Here is a 16629-nt window from a genome sequence, read left to right as displayed (position 1 = left end):
TCTGGTCAGGAGCAAGTTACTACTCCAGATGAATACCGGTGGCAGAAACTAACCTTTCTAATCAATATTGTACACCCAACAGCATATTTCCATTACAAAACAAACAAAGAAGTAAAGTTAATGTTGATGGCTAGTGTCCATAAGGTGGGAAGGTACTGAGTGGTGAATTATATAATGCTGTACAAGTCCAGGGTGCAAGTCTACATATATTGAGTTCCAAGAGTTTGTTTAAAAATCTGTATGTTTCAGTTGCACAAGCATACAGTACTTATCACACCATTAGCACATACATCACTGAAAGGAAAAGCCTTACATTTTGACTTGTAGAATGTTTTATTTAGAGAGGCTTTTCACATCACTGTATATTTATTCTCCATTAAGGCAATTTCGCAGGGGGAAAGAATGTGCATTAAGGCAAAACTCTCTTCTTTTGCATTTGAACTACAGTAGAATGCACTTAATGAGCATAACCATGAATACCACATGCCAAAGAATAGATTCAGTGCAATGTATTTCATTTATTCGAAACAGATAGGGCTAGATCCCCAGCTAGAATAAACTGACAGAGCTTTGTTGAAGTCAATGGGAGCTATGCTTTTTTACCCCAGTTGAGGAAATGGGCCCCAATTCAGTAAAGCACTTAAACGTGTGCCTAATTAAGATACGTACATGCTGAACTGCCTTGCTTAATCAGGACCCTGGCCCCTTGTGTGTTCAGTAGCATACCTTTTATTGTCTGCAAGCCTGTTCGAAGTTGTTAGCAGGGCTGAATTATTGTTTGATAAATAAATCTGTCACTATGTGGCCTTATGTTCACTTCACTCTGGTCCCAGCTGCTACTTGAGTAGACCTCTCCTTAAGTTCTTTAGCACAGAATTCATTTTTAAGGATGTTCTTGCTTCGTAACGTGCTTATTTTTAAAGCATGTCATGAAATAAAAATGAATGATCATCTTGCACAACATGGGCTGTGAAGGTCTCACAGAATTAGGATGCTCTGAGGGCCAGACTTTTATTCAATGATTAATGTTATATTCTGCAAGTAATGCCACTGATATCACTGGGACTACTCACTGTGTAAAGTACTACTTAGTCTGGATAAGTACACCACAATAGGGCCCTTAATTAGCACTTGTGTTGCCAGAAGAGTTTCCCAACTAAGTGGATTTTACTATCGCAGAAAAATAAACACTGATAAGGACACTATGCAGTACCTGCATTGGCTTAAGGAAATCTCTTTTGTAGTTCCAGGTACAAGCTGAAGGAAAGCATATAGTATTTGTCACAAGCATGAACACCCATAACAGAGTTAATGTAATATTTCACAATCCTGAAAAAGCTGTAAACCTGATCCTGCTCCCAAAACAAAAATGCCAGGTGACCTCCAGACAATGCCTTAACAGCCATTAATATCAGCATATGTAAAGCTTGTGTTGTTTGGAAACATATTCAGGAAGCAGAAAAGGCTACATCTAGCAAAGGGGATAATGTGGCAAAGAAATCAAGCACATTGCTGTTCCATACAGAACATCGTAGATTGCTTTGCTGAATATGCATGTCACCTTTTATATGATTTGGAACCTTGTCTAGCATTCATGCTTTGGAAAGCACCGAGTCTGCATATTTCCTTGATATCTGAGTCTATGAGGAACATTCAGTCTGAGGGAGTCAGGGGGCATATACCAGTCATGAGTATCAGTCTTTTATGGCTTAAACTTTCTTCATTCCTTTTCCCATAAGGCAAGCAAACACAGTCATGACCATTTTGGGTTTTACTTCAACCAGGTCTTCTGGAAGGGCATAGACTCTTGCTCCAATTTTTCTTGCCATGGAGATGGCATATCTACGGTGGAAAAAATTAAAAGAAATGTAAGAAGCAACCTTAGTAATCAATTTATTTAACAACTTCTTGTGCTTCATACATATAAACAGTAGAATGGAGGTGAGTTCAACAGTGACAGAGAACAGGAGAGTGCACAAGGTTTCAGATGAAAGATCATGAGTTTGGTTTGAACTATATTAAATTTAAGGTGGTGGCAAGATGTCTAGATGCAGATGTCGGAGAGTGAAGCCAAGATTCAAGATTAGACGGAGGGAGACAGACCAGAAGTAGAAAGGTAGATTTGTGAGTAGTTGGCATATGGATAGTAGTAGTTAAAGTTTTGTGAGTTGATGAGTTCACCCAGATATAGGAGGTAGAGTGAGAAGAGGAGGGAACAGAGACCTGTAGGACTCACATGGGACATAGCAGAAGGGAGGAGGATGATACATCAGAAGACATGCAAAAAGAATGGCCAGGGAGAACGAGTGTTGGGAAAAGTCTAGGGAGGATAATCTGGGAAGCAGGAGGGAGTGATCTGCAGTGTCAAAAGCAGAAGGAAAGGTCAAAGAAGATGAGAATAGCTTAGGGACCCTGAGATCTGGCCAGGATCAGGTTAGAGACCTTAGTGTGAGCAGTTTCAGTGGAGCAGAGAGGTTGGAAGCCAAACCAGAAGGGACTGAAGATGGAGTTAGAGGTACGTGAGGCAACAACTGCAGAGTATTCAATAAGCTTCTCTCTATCTACGGACTTTTATGGCCCCCCATCACGATCATATCTGAGTGCCTCCAAACACTAGAGAAGAAGTGAATCCATTAGGCAGTAGTTATAGGTGGGATTAAAGGACAGGAGACAGCAGAGCATACATCTATTGTGAGATGAAGGAGTCAGAGGTGAGGGTGATATTCCTAGAATACTTTTTGGTTCCTGTTTTACATAAGTACAGTTTATTAATGCTACATAAAGAGAAAAACTGTCAGCCAATCTCTTCCCCGATTTATGTCGGCTGCAATCACTTTGACTTCAGTAAGGCTGCATAGGCAGAATTTGGTCCTTTATTGCCAGCTGGAGTTTTCCTTTGGTGAAGAGACTTGACAGGTAGGGGAAGGAAGTGCTGAATTTCAAGTATTTTGTTTTAAAATGGAAATATATCTGTGATTAATTCCACTCCTGTAGTATAGCAGTTCCCATCCTGAGGCCCATGGGAGCACTGGTGACCTGCAGAGAACAGGCTGGTCAGATGGTGGTGGCTCTCCACTGTCTTTCCAGTCACTTCTACTGGTGTCTAGGCACTTCACCACAAAGAACATAAACCTGTAACTCAGCTGGAAGCAAGAAGGAAGAGCCAGCCTGGCTACCTTTACAGGGGGTGCTGCTACAGAGGAGGGGGATAGCCAACAGGAGTGGCCCTCAGGGCCTGGATTCACCAGTGGGACTGGAGCTGCCATCCACCAGAGTGAGAAAGGGCTGGGGCAACATGCTGAGGGAAGCAGAGGAGAACAGAACTAAATAGCAAGGACGCATGTGAAGGAGAAGAGAAGTAGGTAACAGGGAAACATGAACATGAGGAGAGGGGGAGAAAGGGGCCATGTGAAGAGACACAAGTGTAGGACGCAGTGAAAGGAACAGAACAGCTGGGAGGGGGAGATGAAATACAGATTAAAAACAGACAGTGTGAGTATCTTTTTTTCAAGAAGAACAAACATAGTGTAATGCAACCCCTAGTGTCCCATGGCATGCACATACTTAGCATTATTAAGTTTCTCTTCCTCATTCAAGTCCTCTGTTTTCAGAAGGTCATATTTGATGGAACCTGGCTGAATGGCATCAATGAGATCCAGGACTGGCATGCTTGTGCTGATTTTGCTGTCCTGCACAGAGGGAAAATACAGTTAGACACAAACACAGATTGACATATGTCCTACAAAGCCATAATCATGGCTCAAGGACAGTGGATGGGTCATTCAAACGACATACTGTTTAGAACTTTGCAACAAGCAGCAGGAATTCTGTCCAGCAGGAGTTGGGCAGAAGAAGAGAAAGGTGAGATGGAGTCAAAAGTAGCTGCAATGGCCACACAATAACCCCGGCATGGTTATCTTGGCGCTCCATTTCAATATACATGTCACAATGTTATTGTATCTATAGCAGGGGCGCCAGAATGGGGGGTAAGACCTCTGCCCTTCATCTTCCCCCTGAGGCCCCGCCCCCAGCTGGCCAGAAGCTGGAGCCTGGCCTGGATAAGAGCTTCCTGGGGAGCCCAGGCAGCTGTGGGGGGAGCCATGGACCCTCCATCTGCCCTAGGTGGAGGGGCCCGAGAGCAGCCCCTGACCCGTGTCCGCCCAGGGCAGATGGAAGGTCCGCAGCTCCCCGCAGCTGCCCCGGTGGCTCTTACCATGGCCTGGCTGCAGCTCTTCAGCCCCCAAGGCCCCACCCCCAGGCCAGCCCATAAGCGGGAGCTGAGTCAGGATAAGAGCCACACAGGCAGCTGTGGGAAGCCACAGAACCTCCACAAGTCCTGGACAGAGGGCCCAGGGGGAAGGGACATGGATTGGGGGTTGCTTTTGGGCCCCCCACCTTGGGCGGGTGGAGGGGCCCGGGCTTTCTGACTCAGCTACAGCTTTTGGCTTGGCTGGGGGGGGGGGCGCGCGGGCTCAGAGGCAAAAGGAGGGGTGAGGCCATGGAGGGCGCGGGGATTTGTCCCCCCGCCACACACACACACTTTTAGGAAGAATCCATCACCCCTGATCTACAGGCAATGATTTTGTGTCACAAAAATTGAATGCCGTGAACAACTATGATGACCACAGAATACCAGGACATTGTGTGAGGTATCATCTTTTATTGGACCAACTTCTGTTGGTGAGAGAGACAAGCTTTTGAGCCACACAGAGCTCTTCTTTAGGTCTGGGAAAGGAACTCCCAGCTTCACCAGGCTGCTCTCCCAGACCTGAAGAAGAGCTCTGTGTGGCTCAAAAGCTCTTCTCTCTCACCAACAGAAGTTGGCCCAATAAAAGATGTTTCCTCACCCACCTTGTCTCTGTAATATCCTGGCACTAACATGGCTACAACTGCGCTATATAAGACATTACTGTGCCATTCACTGGCTCACTACCGCCCCATTCACTGATGAAGTGACTTTCCAGCTGTGCGAGGCTGACAATAACGGTCAGAGATTAAAACTCTCATTGTCACCTCACTTGGCATAAAGGTCCCTTCAGGATGGATCCAAGCAGGTTATAAGGCTTCAGCTTTTGAATGTCATAAACACAGTAATTTTAAAAAAAGTCTTTTTCTACTTGAACTAGAGATGAGCCTGAACCGAACCCCAAGATCTGAACATCCCTTGAAAATGCAGTGAAAAATAAACAACAGTACACACATGTAACCAGCCGGGGTCCCAAAACAGAGACTTATCATGAAAAACTGTACCTTGAAACTACTGATGACGGAACTTTTTCCAGCTTCAGTCAGTGTTTCGTTTACCCAGTTGACAATGATGTCGTCATTGACTTTCTGTCCACCACCAATATCTTCCAGGATACTCAGCGTGTACCTTAACACAGAGGACAAAATGCTGATTACTACTTCATGCTTTATAAAAAGCTTGACATTGTAGCATGGTGTACCTGTAAAACCTGACTAGGGCCAAATGCTGCAGTCTTCACTCACAACTGATTCTGTTCTCTCATGTTATGTTAACTTATACAAACTACAGGGCTGAGTCTCATTTACACTAAGGCCCCTTAACAGTGCTCCGGCAGCATCAAGGGGCTTCAGAATAGGTACAAATTACATTCACTACCACGTTAAGGCCCTTTTATATGGCTTGAGTGGTGCAAAGGGGCCGTAGCGTAAAGGAGACTCAGGCCCACAGTATCTAAAAATAATAATAGATGTGTAGACTTTGAGGCCAGAAAGGACCATTGTGATCATCTAGTCTGACTTGCTACATAACACAGGCCGTAGAATCTCACCCTGAGATTCCTGCATCAAGCCAAATGCTTCAGTTTGAGCTAGAGCCTACCTTTTAGAAAGACACCCAGTCTTGACTTACAAACTGTAAGGGATGGAAAATCCACGACATCCCTAAAGGATCTAACAAGGTGTTTCCATAACAGAAAGCAAAGATCAGGACTTCTAACTACTGTTTCAGCCCTTGACCTTCCAATGTTTTCTATCTCTCCTTTCTTGGTGCAAAGACCTGCCTTTTAATTATTGTCTGTGAAGGGCAATGAACACTTATGGTGCGATACAGACAATAGGAATAATAATAATAATAATGGTATTGATCCTCCTGTTCACTGGTGAGTGCTGGCACTCCATTTCCATGGAATCTCTCCGTACCAGAACAGCAGTCTGTATATGTTCAACGAGCGTACCTTCTCATTAACTGCCAGATCAAGGCAAGGGTTAGTGTGCGATTTCCTTCATTGAGATCCTGCCCAGCAATTCCAACGAGGGAAAACTTGGCTTGATTCTTTCCCAGATCCACTGCGTAGTTGCAGTTTTCAAGCTGTTAATGACAGAGTCAATTAGTGTGCTTCGGAAATGTGACAAAGTTGCTGTTCAGGGCATTCCTGCTATCTTTAATTGTTACAGGGAACTTAGGCCAGATCCTGCCAATGGATCCAGGCAGGCAGCTCCATCCAATGTGGGTACAGGGGTTTGGCCATATTTAGCATCTGGCCCTTAGATACTATGGGGATAGGCACCTTAGACAAATCTAACATAGAAATGCTATTGTATATCATCAGAGCCTAAATGCCATCACACAGACCAGGAAATATGGAGACACAGTGTACAGCACTGTGCAATCATGCCCACCTCCAGCAGCGCAGAGTGATTGTGTGGGACAATAACTGTGGTTTTCAGCCCCTAAGACTTAATGTTTCAGGTCTTTTAATCACCTTGTGCTGTTTCACGCACAAATAGTATGGGAATGTTCCAGACCAAAATTCCTCACTGAGGTAGCTGGGAGAAAGCTGGGTAGTTAGTGGAGATTCAGAGGGAAACTCTTAGCCAGCTTGTCAGGTATCTATGTCAGGAATGTTTAAAATCTGCTTATTTCTTACATGTGGTAGGAGGTGATCTGGAGGGCTGGAATGAATGTGGGTGTCACATGACTCATCATGGACATAAATCGGGACTTGTGATTAGAGCGAATTGGATAGTGGGAAAAATTATTCACTAATACATTTTTAAAGATTGATAGAAAAATGTCAAGTATCTTGATATCAAAAATAAAGTTTGACCATCCATCCAGCTGGTGAAACATTGTTGAGTTTATTAGACAACTCATGGAAAATAGACACTGATTAGACTATAAAACTATAATTTGGTTGGATCTACTTATGACTTGAGAACAATGTCTGCTGGCACATGCAAGTCCCTACACAGACATTTTTAAGCACAATCATCTGTCACATGCAGATGCTACATGCTATTGTTTGCATTTGAAAGAATACAAATGCTCGTGTCTGCAGGTGCAAAATTACATACACACAAAAGGAGGTCAGATTGAGAAGACTTTGAAAATGTAACTCACAGTAACAAAGGCAAATCATACTTTACACTTTGTAATTTGTTGATTAAGGACTCAGTTTCATTTTCGAACATGTGCATAGTCAATATGTAATGAGTGGAGGGATGTATGGTTCCATTTCTCTCTATGGGCTTGTCTACACTGGCCCACTAAATCAATGCAGTGGCGTCAATTTTGTGAGTCTGGTGAAGACGTGATAAGTCAATGGAAGATCGCTCTCCCGTCGACTTTAGTACTCCACCTCCCCGAGAGGTGGAAGCATTAGGTTGATGTACACTTTTTTCACACCCCCCCCAGCAATGTAACTTACATCAACTTAAGCAGTAGTGTAGATGAAATGGAATAAGAAAAGGAGTACTTGTGGCACCTTAGAGACTAACCAATTTATTTGAGCATAAGCTTTCGTGAGCTACAGCTCACTTCATCAGATACTCATGAAAGCTTATGCTCAAATAAATTGGTTAGTCTCTAAGGTGCCACAAGTACTCCTTTTCTTTTTGCGAATACAGACTAACACGGCTGTTACTCTGAAATGGAATAGATATCCTCATAAGAACCATGCCATTTTTTTTACCTTCTTCATGTTACCACCCAGCTTAGGGTATGGTGGTTTGTTCACTCTGTTCCAGTCTACCGGCACTTTAATCTTTTCATAAAGCTGGAAGATAACCATGGCATCTGACAGGTCACTGAAACAATGGAAACATATTGTGCCTTATAATGTGAGCAAGGTATCCTATTTAACCATTACTAGAACGATCACATTTTCCTAAAGAATGAAACGGAGGCGTCTGTTTTCATAAGGACTAGCAATGTGTTCATGTTTTCTAGAAACATTTTTTTCTTAAGACGTAGATCACATTAGTCATCTAAAGGAAGGATAACTTTCCTTACCTATATAAATGATTGACACGGGGACTAACACCCAAGGAGTTCATCCAGTTCCTAAATGTCCTCTCTTCCCTTGTTTCACCTAAAATAATAAAATATCAATCAACAGATCCTCAAGACAAGACTTCAGTGAAACAAACTTTTTACAACAAGGAAAATATAAACACAGATTTTACTGTATACTAAAATGACATGTAGAATGAGATATCAACAGGCAGTGAAATACAAAAATACAAAACAGTAGGTAATGTTCTGTACATACTATATGCATTGTCATATTCGAGCAGATTGTTCTCAAACTTACTTAAGAAATTCAACTTTAGTCTGTGTTGAGTCATGAGACATTTCAGCATGAGCTTTGTGAGAAAGTTAGAAGCAATCAAAAATACAGATTTATGAAGGGTTGCCATCTGCAGTCACACCACCTAAGAGATTTATCTTGTATGGAGCTGAGCATTCTTCCTCAATCCAGCAAAGCATTTACTTAACTTTAAGCACACACAAAAATCTCACTGACTTCAATAGGACTATTCATAAGAACATAAGAGACGGCCATACTGGGTCAGACCAATGGTCCATCTAGCTCAGCGTCCTGTCTTCCGACATTGGCCAATGCCAGGTGCTTCCGAGGGAATGAACAAAACAGGTTATCATCAAGTGATCCATCCCATGTTGCCCATTCCCAGCTTCTGGCAAACAGAGGCTAGGAACACTTCAGAACATGGTTTTGAATCCCTGCCCATCCTGGCTAATAGCCATTGATGGACCTATCCTCCATGAATTTATCTAGTTCTTTTTTTAACCTGTTATTGTCTTGGCCTTCACAGCATCCTCTGTCAAAGAATTCCACAGGTTGACTGTGCAGTGTGTGAAGAAATGCATATACTTATGCTTAGTTTTGAGCACATGATTTAGGTATTTTGCTGCATTGGGCTAGAAAGATGAGCACTTTGCAAAACCACGCTGCTACTGTAGACTGGTGAAATTGCATTTAAGGACTCCTTAGTTGTTGTTGTTGTCAGCTACACAACAATATTTAATAGAAGTGTCACACTAAGCATGTGCAAAAGCCTGCTTTTCATTGATTATAATTTACCCATATTTTAGAATTCTTCAGAAAGCTATCAGTGACTGTTGCTGATTGATGTCTAGACACATGCAAAGTTTAAAGTTTTGCATTCAGAGGTTTGAGAGTTATTTGTGCACAGAAAACGTCTCTAAAATATTAGCAAAGAGGGAAAATTATACTTTTTTTCTGCTCATTTAACTTAAAAATGTCCAAGCAGAACCTCTTCCCAAAAAAATTCAACTTTGGGCTGAGACCAAGCAGGAAGTTTCAGTCCAAACACAATTTTTTAGGAGGTTTAAATACAAAGGAAATAAGTTTATAATGGGCATTTCCAAGTTGTCATAGTGGATAAAATAACTAAGGTCAGCTCACAATAACTATAAGCCACACAGATATTGAAGTCATTCAAGTCAATAAGCTTAGGTGGCTCAAGTGCCACAGAAGACAAGAACTCACTTAGCTCAGAAAGGAGGCATGATGTGCAACAAAGCGAACTGTGCCTTTCTTATAATAACTCCATAAGAGATTTGTCTAGACTAGAGTTTTTGCTCTTGTTTTAACTTAACTGTTTGTTAGTTAAATCAAGTTAATTGACAAATACAATTGTAAATGCTAGTCCAGACATCCCATAAACGTTTGTTCCAGGACACAAAACTGGAACAATCATTTGTGGAGTGCCTAGAGTAGCATTTGCAATTGTGTTTGTTAACTTGGGTTAACTGGTAATCATAGACTCATAGGACTGGAAGGGACCTTGAGAGGTCATCTAGTCCAGTCGCCTGCACTCATGGCAGGACTAAGTATTTTCTAGACAAGGGGTCTCAAACACTCGGCCCGCGGAGTTATTTGCTGCGGCCCGCCAAGCTCACTGCCCCTCCCACCCTGAGTTATTTCCTGCGGCCACCAAGCTCCCCTCACCCGCCATCCCCGTCCTTCCCAGCGCGCTGTGTCCCGGCTCCTCTGCCTACCTCCAGGCGCTTCCCACCACCAAACAGCTGTTTGGCGGCACTTAGCACTTTCTAGGAGGGAGTGGGGAGGAGCAGGGAGCCGTGCACTCAGGGGAGGAGGCGGAGAAGAGGGGGGCAGGGCAGGGATTTGGGGAAGGGGTTGGAATAGGGACAGGGAGGGGGTGGAGTTCAGGTGGGGACTTTGGGGAAGGGGTGGGAAGAGGTGGGGCAGGGGCGGGGCCTCATAGAAAGGGTGGAGTGGGGACAGGGCCGGGGGCAGCGGTGGGGGGTGTCAGTGATACGGCCCTCGGGCCTATGTACTAGTCCTCATGTGGCCCTTGTGGTCATTTGAGTTTGAGATCCCTGATCTAGACCATCCCTGACAGGTGTTTGTCTAACCTGCTCTTAAAAATCTCCAATGATGGAGATTCCACAACCTCCCTAGTCAATTAACTCTAATTTAAACAGGACTATGAATCCTAGTCTAGACAAACAAAGGAGACATAAAGCCATAATGCATTCAAACAAATCCACCTACAGTGAAGGGAATCAACTATATTCTGAAGCCACATGCAAGTAACATACTGCAATATCCCATCCTCAAACCTGCCTTGGCTAATGTTGCACTAAGTACATGTCACAAGAAAGTTGAGCTAACATCTGAATTACCCAACCAGGTCTCAGTTACATGTTAAAAGTCAGAGGACTCAGTTGGATGCCACTTCTTATTTGTATTTTCCTTACCTTCAATAGAACTCCAGTCAATGTCCTGGTTCTCTGGTTTTTGGAGGGCAGGATATCTGTTAAATAGGTTGGCAATGAAAGCCAAGTTTAATTTGGGGTTGCCACGGACTACATCTGTAGCAGTAACAAACTGCCTGCAGCCCAATCTCTCTGCTTGCTGCAACATGCACTCTGCCCTCTGGATGTCATCCTTCTCCTAAGAGATATCAAACACCTCAGTCAGCAAAAACATGAAAATATGTTGACATCCAATAGCATTGAAATATCACACTCATAATACACATGTACGTACTGTCTCTTTGCATACTGCTGCTATAAAAACTACAACACATTCTTGTTTAAATCCATAACATTTTCCTTTTCCACATTATAAATCACGTCAATATCTGCAAATTTGCTTTTACCTAACATCAATGTGCTACACTATGCAACATTAAAATGCATGTTTAAGATAAATCTTATCACATAGGATAAGCTTGAGAAATAACCCAGAAAAATGTCCGTAAACATATATTGGTTAAGTATTGCTAATGTGTCTAACTGGTTCGTTGGCTTTTAAAGCTTCTGTGATAACTCATGCTGGATGATAGTTTGTTATCATTAGTACAATCTAACCTAAAACATATCAATTTAATTCTGCATTTTTGGTTTTTGAATGGAGGATTACACTCCAATGGTAAATCTCGTTTGCTTGTTTAGGTATTACAGTGCATCTCAATGTTTCCTAGGTTCTATAGATAACCATCATAAAAATGTTAGTGTATATCGTCTTACCCTTAATCCTGTCAAGTCAATAGCAATAGCTGGAATACCTTCTTCATTTCCCTTTGGGGCAACTTGGTCCAGCAAATGGTAATAAGCTTTGGAGTCCTGCAACAGACCAAGAAATTAAAGGGGTGGAAAGTTACATCGAAAGCCAGGTTTTGCATGCCAATACTTCCCATGAACAATGAGCAAGCATGCTTTGTTTTTATTACATCAACCATTTGACAACATAATTAAATTAAACAAACTGAAAGCATTTAACAGTTTCCATGTATGCCTTCTGGTTTGCATATCTGTTTGTTTTATAAAATAATTCAAATGTGAAATATGGAAAAGCTGGAAGCATTAAACACAATACTACATGCTGCATTTATGAAAAAAGGATAGAATGGATTTAATATGAACATATTAAATTAGAGATATGAAAAATATACCTTTATAAGGCTGTAGAAGTCAGTCAGCTAAAGGTTTAGTAAAAGAACAGACAGAAGTTTAAAGCAGAGTTTAAAGAAACATTGAATTGGTCACAAAGTAGAAAGTAAAGTTTTCAAGGACAGATATTAAAGCTGACACCAGTTAACAAGTATTTTTCCAGAAAAAGGCTAGAACAAGACAAAGATTTCACATACTGTTTACTTTCATGTTTTATAAAGCATAGTGTTGGTTCCATGTGTACAAAAAATTAACCTCACGTCAGAAATCATCTTAAACATAAATACAACCCTTCAAATAAAGATTCAGATTAAAAAAAAAAAAAACCCAAGAAATTGTTACTATTTAGATACATGGGAAAAGGCTCCAGGTGATATCATGCAAACCTTTACTGCCGAGATTTGTCTTCATTTGCACAAGTGATTCCATTGAAGTTTCCAGATTTCTACCCAAATGCTTCCTTGTAAGCATACATTCATTGTATACATATGTATTTACAAAAGAGGCAAAGCTGATTAGAAGTAGTAAATAATTACATCGGCTGAAATCCTGGCCCTGTTGAAGTCAATGTTACTTTATATTTTCCAACATTGATGTGACATAAATCATAGTTTAGATTTAATTAGCTACATTCTATAACTCTCCAGCCTGCCTATGTAAGGATCCCACAGCCCTTCTCCAGGCAAAATATCTATTGAGTTCAAAAAAATCTATTAAGTTCAGTGGAAATTTTATGCCTGAGGTGACTGCAGAATTGGGCTCAAAATCTTTCATATTTTCTTCCCACTCTTATTTGTTATTGGGTGGCTAGCCCAAGCCTCCATCTGTGTTTCAACAGCCAGATTGTTATTTTTCGCATGCTAATACGAGTGCTGCCAACACAACTCTGTCTACCCCAGACTGGGAGGCTCATCCCCAGCTGCAGTGTAGACATACCCTAAGGCCCTAACCCTGGAAACACCCTACCTACATGGTTAACTTTAATCATGTGAGTAGTCCTATTGAATTGAATGGGACTATTTACAAGCTTAAAGTTAAGCACACACATATGTGTTTTCAGGATTGGGGCTTAAGCCATCACCTCCAGGTGAAAAAGCTCATCCAGAGGAGAAAGCTGAAGTTTGGGGTTGTTATTTTTGCTGTAGCTGATCAGTGTTTCTCATACCTTGATGTCTGAGCTGAAGTTATTGATTTTGTTGCACCCAGCGTTCTCCAGGTGATAGTTAGCCCACCTCAGCAGCAGTTCCTCTGGGGATAATTTCATCAGATCCTCTAGACTCTCTCCTTCACGCAGAAGGGCAATCAGAGCTGGGCAAGCACAAAATTGAAAGAAAAATAAACACCATGCACAGGAATATCTGTGCTCTTAACTTATCCTTCTTAACTGCCTTTACTGAGCAAGGGCCTGATCCTTCTCCCACCGAAGAAAATGTGGGAGATCAGTGTGTTTATATATTTGAGAGGCTCAAGTAAAACGAAAGCTGTCACCTGAGTCTGCAGTTATTTTATTGTTAAGGATTTAATTTGATGTTAGAGATGTTACAGCCATTTTGCTCTGTTCTGGGCAGTGTTTTGCATAACTGCAGCATCGCAGAATTGCAAACCCAGCTTCCTCCTGCCGTGCTCAAATAAAAAATGTTATTCTACTGGCAGAGTTACATTTTGGATTTTTAATTTTGTTTTTCTATTTCACATGCCATACATTCTCAAATGCGTTTGGTTTTCATTTTATGTTAAGGAGCTACATTTTACATAGACAAAAAATACAACACAATGTATTAGAGCATTGTTCATTCACAAGTGATACAGAATGCTTTCCAGCTTTTTACACACTAAAAGTGCAAAGAAAAGTAACATCTGTAGCTTACAGTGTATTGTCTCATGTATGTAACATCTACAGATGTGGCCAGTCAGCGGTGAAGCGGTGAACTGTTGTCAAAGGCTAAGCTTCAGGAAGAATGAAGAGCATCAGTATGGAGAGCAAGGCAGTTTAGAAAGTAGGGAATGAATACTCCAGCAGTTCCCAGCTGTGGTTTATGGGTCACTGATAGTTCCTGGAGCAATGGCTGGTGATTTACAGAGCTGGCTGGTCACCTGGGGCTGGCTCCCTCCTTGTTTCCAGCTGTTTCTACAAGTGGCCAGGTTCTTCATTGCCAGGAGAGCCTGGAGGCCTTTAAAAACAGCTGGGAACAAGGAAGAGGAGTGAGCTTTGCTGCCTTTTCTAGATACCATCACTATATATAATAAGTGAAAGAGAGGAAAATGGAGCCATTCTCTGCAACTGGAGATGTCAGTGGGGCTGCCAGCACTCAGCAGGACAGCAGTGTGCAGGGGAGAATGAAGAAGGCGAGCAATATGTTCAAGGGAGACGGCAGAGGCGGTGAGGGGGAGGGGGGCTATAAGAAGTGCTGATAACTGGGCAACACATCCAGGGGAGAAGGGAAAGAAGCAGCAGGAAAAAATATGGTTGGAGAGCAGTGTGCATGTGTCATGCTGAGGCAAGTTCACACAGAATTTTTAAGAGAAGGGAGATTTGGCTCTGGATTCTGAGAAGTACAGGAAACCAGCAAGGCTTCCTGAGTGTGGCATGATGTGCTCCTGATTCCAGGTGTAGGTAAGGAGACAAGGATGCACATTTTGGTTGGACTGAAAGTATGGGGCCTCTGGGCTTATGGAGACTAGAACTGGGGGAAGCAGAGTAGTGAAGAAGAGAGGCAATGAAGACTTGACTAAGGGCAGGTCTACACTACAGGGCTAAGTCGACTTAAGTTACACAACTCCAGCTACGTGAACAGTGTAGCTGGAGTCAACGTACCTTAGGTCGAGTTATTGCAGTGTCTATACCTGCTGGATTGACCGGAGTACCTTATGCTTCTCATTCTGGTGGAGTACCAGAGTCGACAGGAGAGTGATCGGTGGTCGATTTAGCAGGTAAGACCCACTAAATTGACCCCCGGTGGATCGATCACCGTGTGTCGATTCCCCCAGTAAGTGGAGACAAGCCCTAAGAGTCCACAGGACTCGTTGAAATAACTCTTCTAAAGATGAGAGCAGTGGTTTGAGAGAGTGCACCGCATGTACCTTCATTTCTGCTGAGCTCAATGTCGGCAAACAAGCCAATTTTGATAACTTGCCATAAGAGGCCCAAGACCAGGTAAGGTTTCCCCTCTTTTAAGTCTTCAGCCCCAATGTTAACAACATGGCACCCGATGGCTGAGGCAGAGTTCAAGGCAAGGTTCAAATTTTCCTGAAGAAAGAGAGAGAGAGAGGTTTCTTATTTGGCAATAACTAAATAGTGGAGGGGAGGGAGGAGGAGAACTAAAGAGCAGGTGGTGAGGGGAACTCAGTGGAAATACAGTGAGCAAAATTAGATATAACAATTTTCAGATCAGGGCTTAGGGTGTGATAGCTCAGAACTCCCAGGAGTAAAAGCAAGTCCTGTGCCCTTCTGCAGAACAGGGAACCTCTCCTTTGCAACATGGAAAAGCTTCCATTTCTTCTCCTGAAGTATTACAAGACATTGGACCTTAAGCCCCACACTTGTCCTGTTCTGGATATTGCTCATTCTGGTGTTTACACCGGTGGAATATGGGATGAGAGAGAAAATCCATATTTTGAGGCATGTGGGGTGGAAAAAGGAGCTTCCATATATCAAGATGGTGGGGTGAAAAGAAGAAACATTTCAGGCAGGTGGCTTTTTTTTCTTTTCTTTTTTCAAAGGGGCAGTTTGAATCTGCTCAACGGTTTGGGTTGTTCAAATAAGTCCCTGGGGAGATGGACTAGTGGGCAGAGGGCAGGTGAGGCAGGCAAAGGTGCATGACAAATGCCATTTGTTTTCTGGCTCTGCAATTTATCATATGGATTTCACCACCATGAGTGTGAGAGGTACATTCAATTAGGTAGAAAATACACCGGGACACAAAGCGTAAATTGTCATAAACTGAAAAATTTATAGCATTTAAAAAGAATCCCCCTCTCTTTATTTGACAGTTGTAAAAGGGTTAAGTTAAAGCATACGTTATATTGATTAAATCATATCTAAATCTGACAGGGATTGATCTGTGCTGCATCAGTAAGATGTGCTGCTGACCAAGAGGATTAAAACTGAAAAAATGTGGACTGCAGCCCAGAAACCCAATTTAATGGCTTCTAAGCTTACTTGAGCCTGGCTAATGTTCCATTTAATCAGAGTAACTGAAGGCTACAGTGGGTTATGTGTACATATATAGTAGATATCTATTTATATACTGGTACAGAGGTACATATATACACTGTATAGAACGATGTATCTCTACATACTGTTGTAAGGGAAACAGAATAAACTTGAATTTAGATCTTGGCAGGTAGAATTTTGTTTTCCAGTTCATCTTTAAATAATGAAGGTGTGCACACACGCACGCAATGTACATTACAAAATG

General features: G+C 42.3%; 1 protein-coding gene across 2 annotated transcripts in view; it reads right to left on the bottom strand.

Moving 5' to 3' along the window:
- Positions 1–327: 327 nt before the first annotated feature.
- LCP1 (lymphocyte cytosolic protein 1) overlaps positions 328–16629 on the bottom strand; it is a 63981-nt gene continuing 47679 nt past the window's right edge. For both annotated transcript variants that reach the window (XM_084628748.1, XM_084628747.1), the window contains exons 7-16: positions 15293–15458; positions 13377–13519; positions 11789–11884; positions 11015–11210; positions 8258–8336; positions 7938–8052; positions 6201–6334; positions 5251–5374; positions 3565–3689; positions 328–1842 (exon numbers count right to left, since the gene is read on the bottom strand). In XM_084628748.1, coding sequence (XP_084484874.1) covers positions 1710–1842; positions 3565–3689; positions 5251–5374; positions 6201–6334; positions 7938–8052; positions 8258–8336; positions 11015–11210; positions 11789–11884; positions 13377–13519; positions 15293–15458 — 1311 coding nt within the window. In that variant the 3' untranslated portion in view covers positions 328–1709. The remainder of the gene's footprint in view (positions 1843–3564; positions 3690–5250; positions 5375–6200; positions 6335–7937; positions 8053–8257; positions 8337–11014; positions 11211–11788; positions 11885–13376; positions 13520–15292; positions 15459–16629) is intronic.

Source organism: Lepidochelys olivacea (genome assembly GCF_965140295.1).
Source record: "Lepidochelys olivacea isolate rLepOli2 genome assembly, chromosome: 1".
NCBI lineage: Eukaryota > Metazoa > Chordata > Testudines > Cheloniidae > Lepidochelys > Lepidochelys olivacea.
Note: the sequence above shows the minus strand (reverse complement) of the source record. Positions and strands in the feature narration are given on the sequence as shown.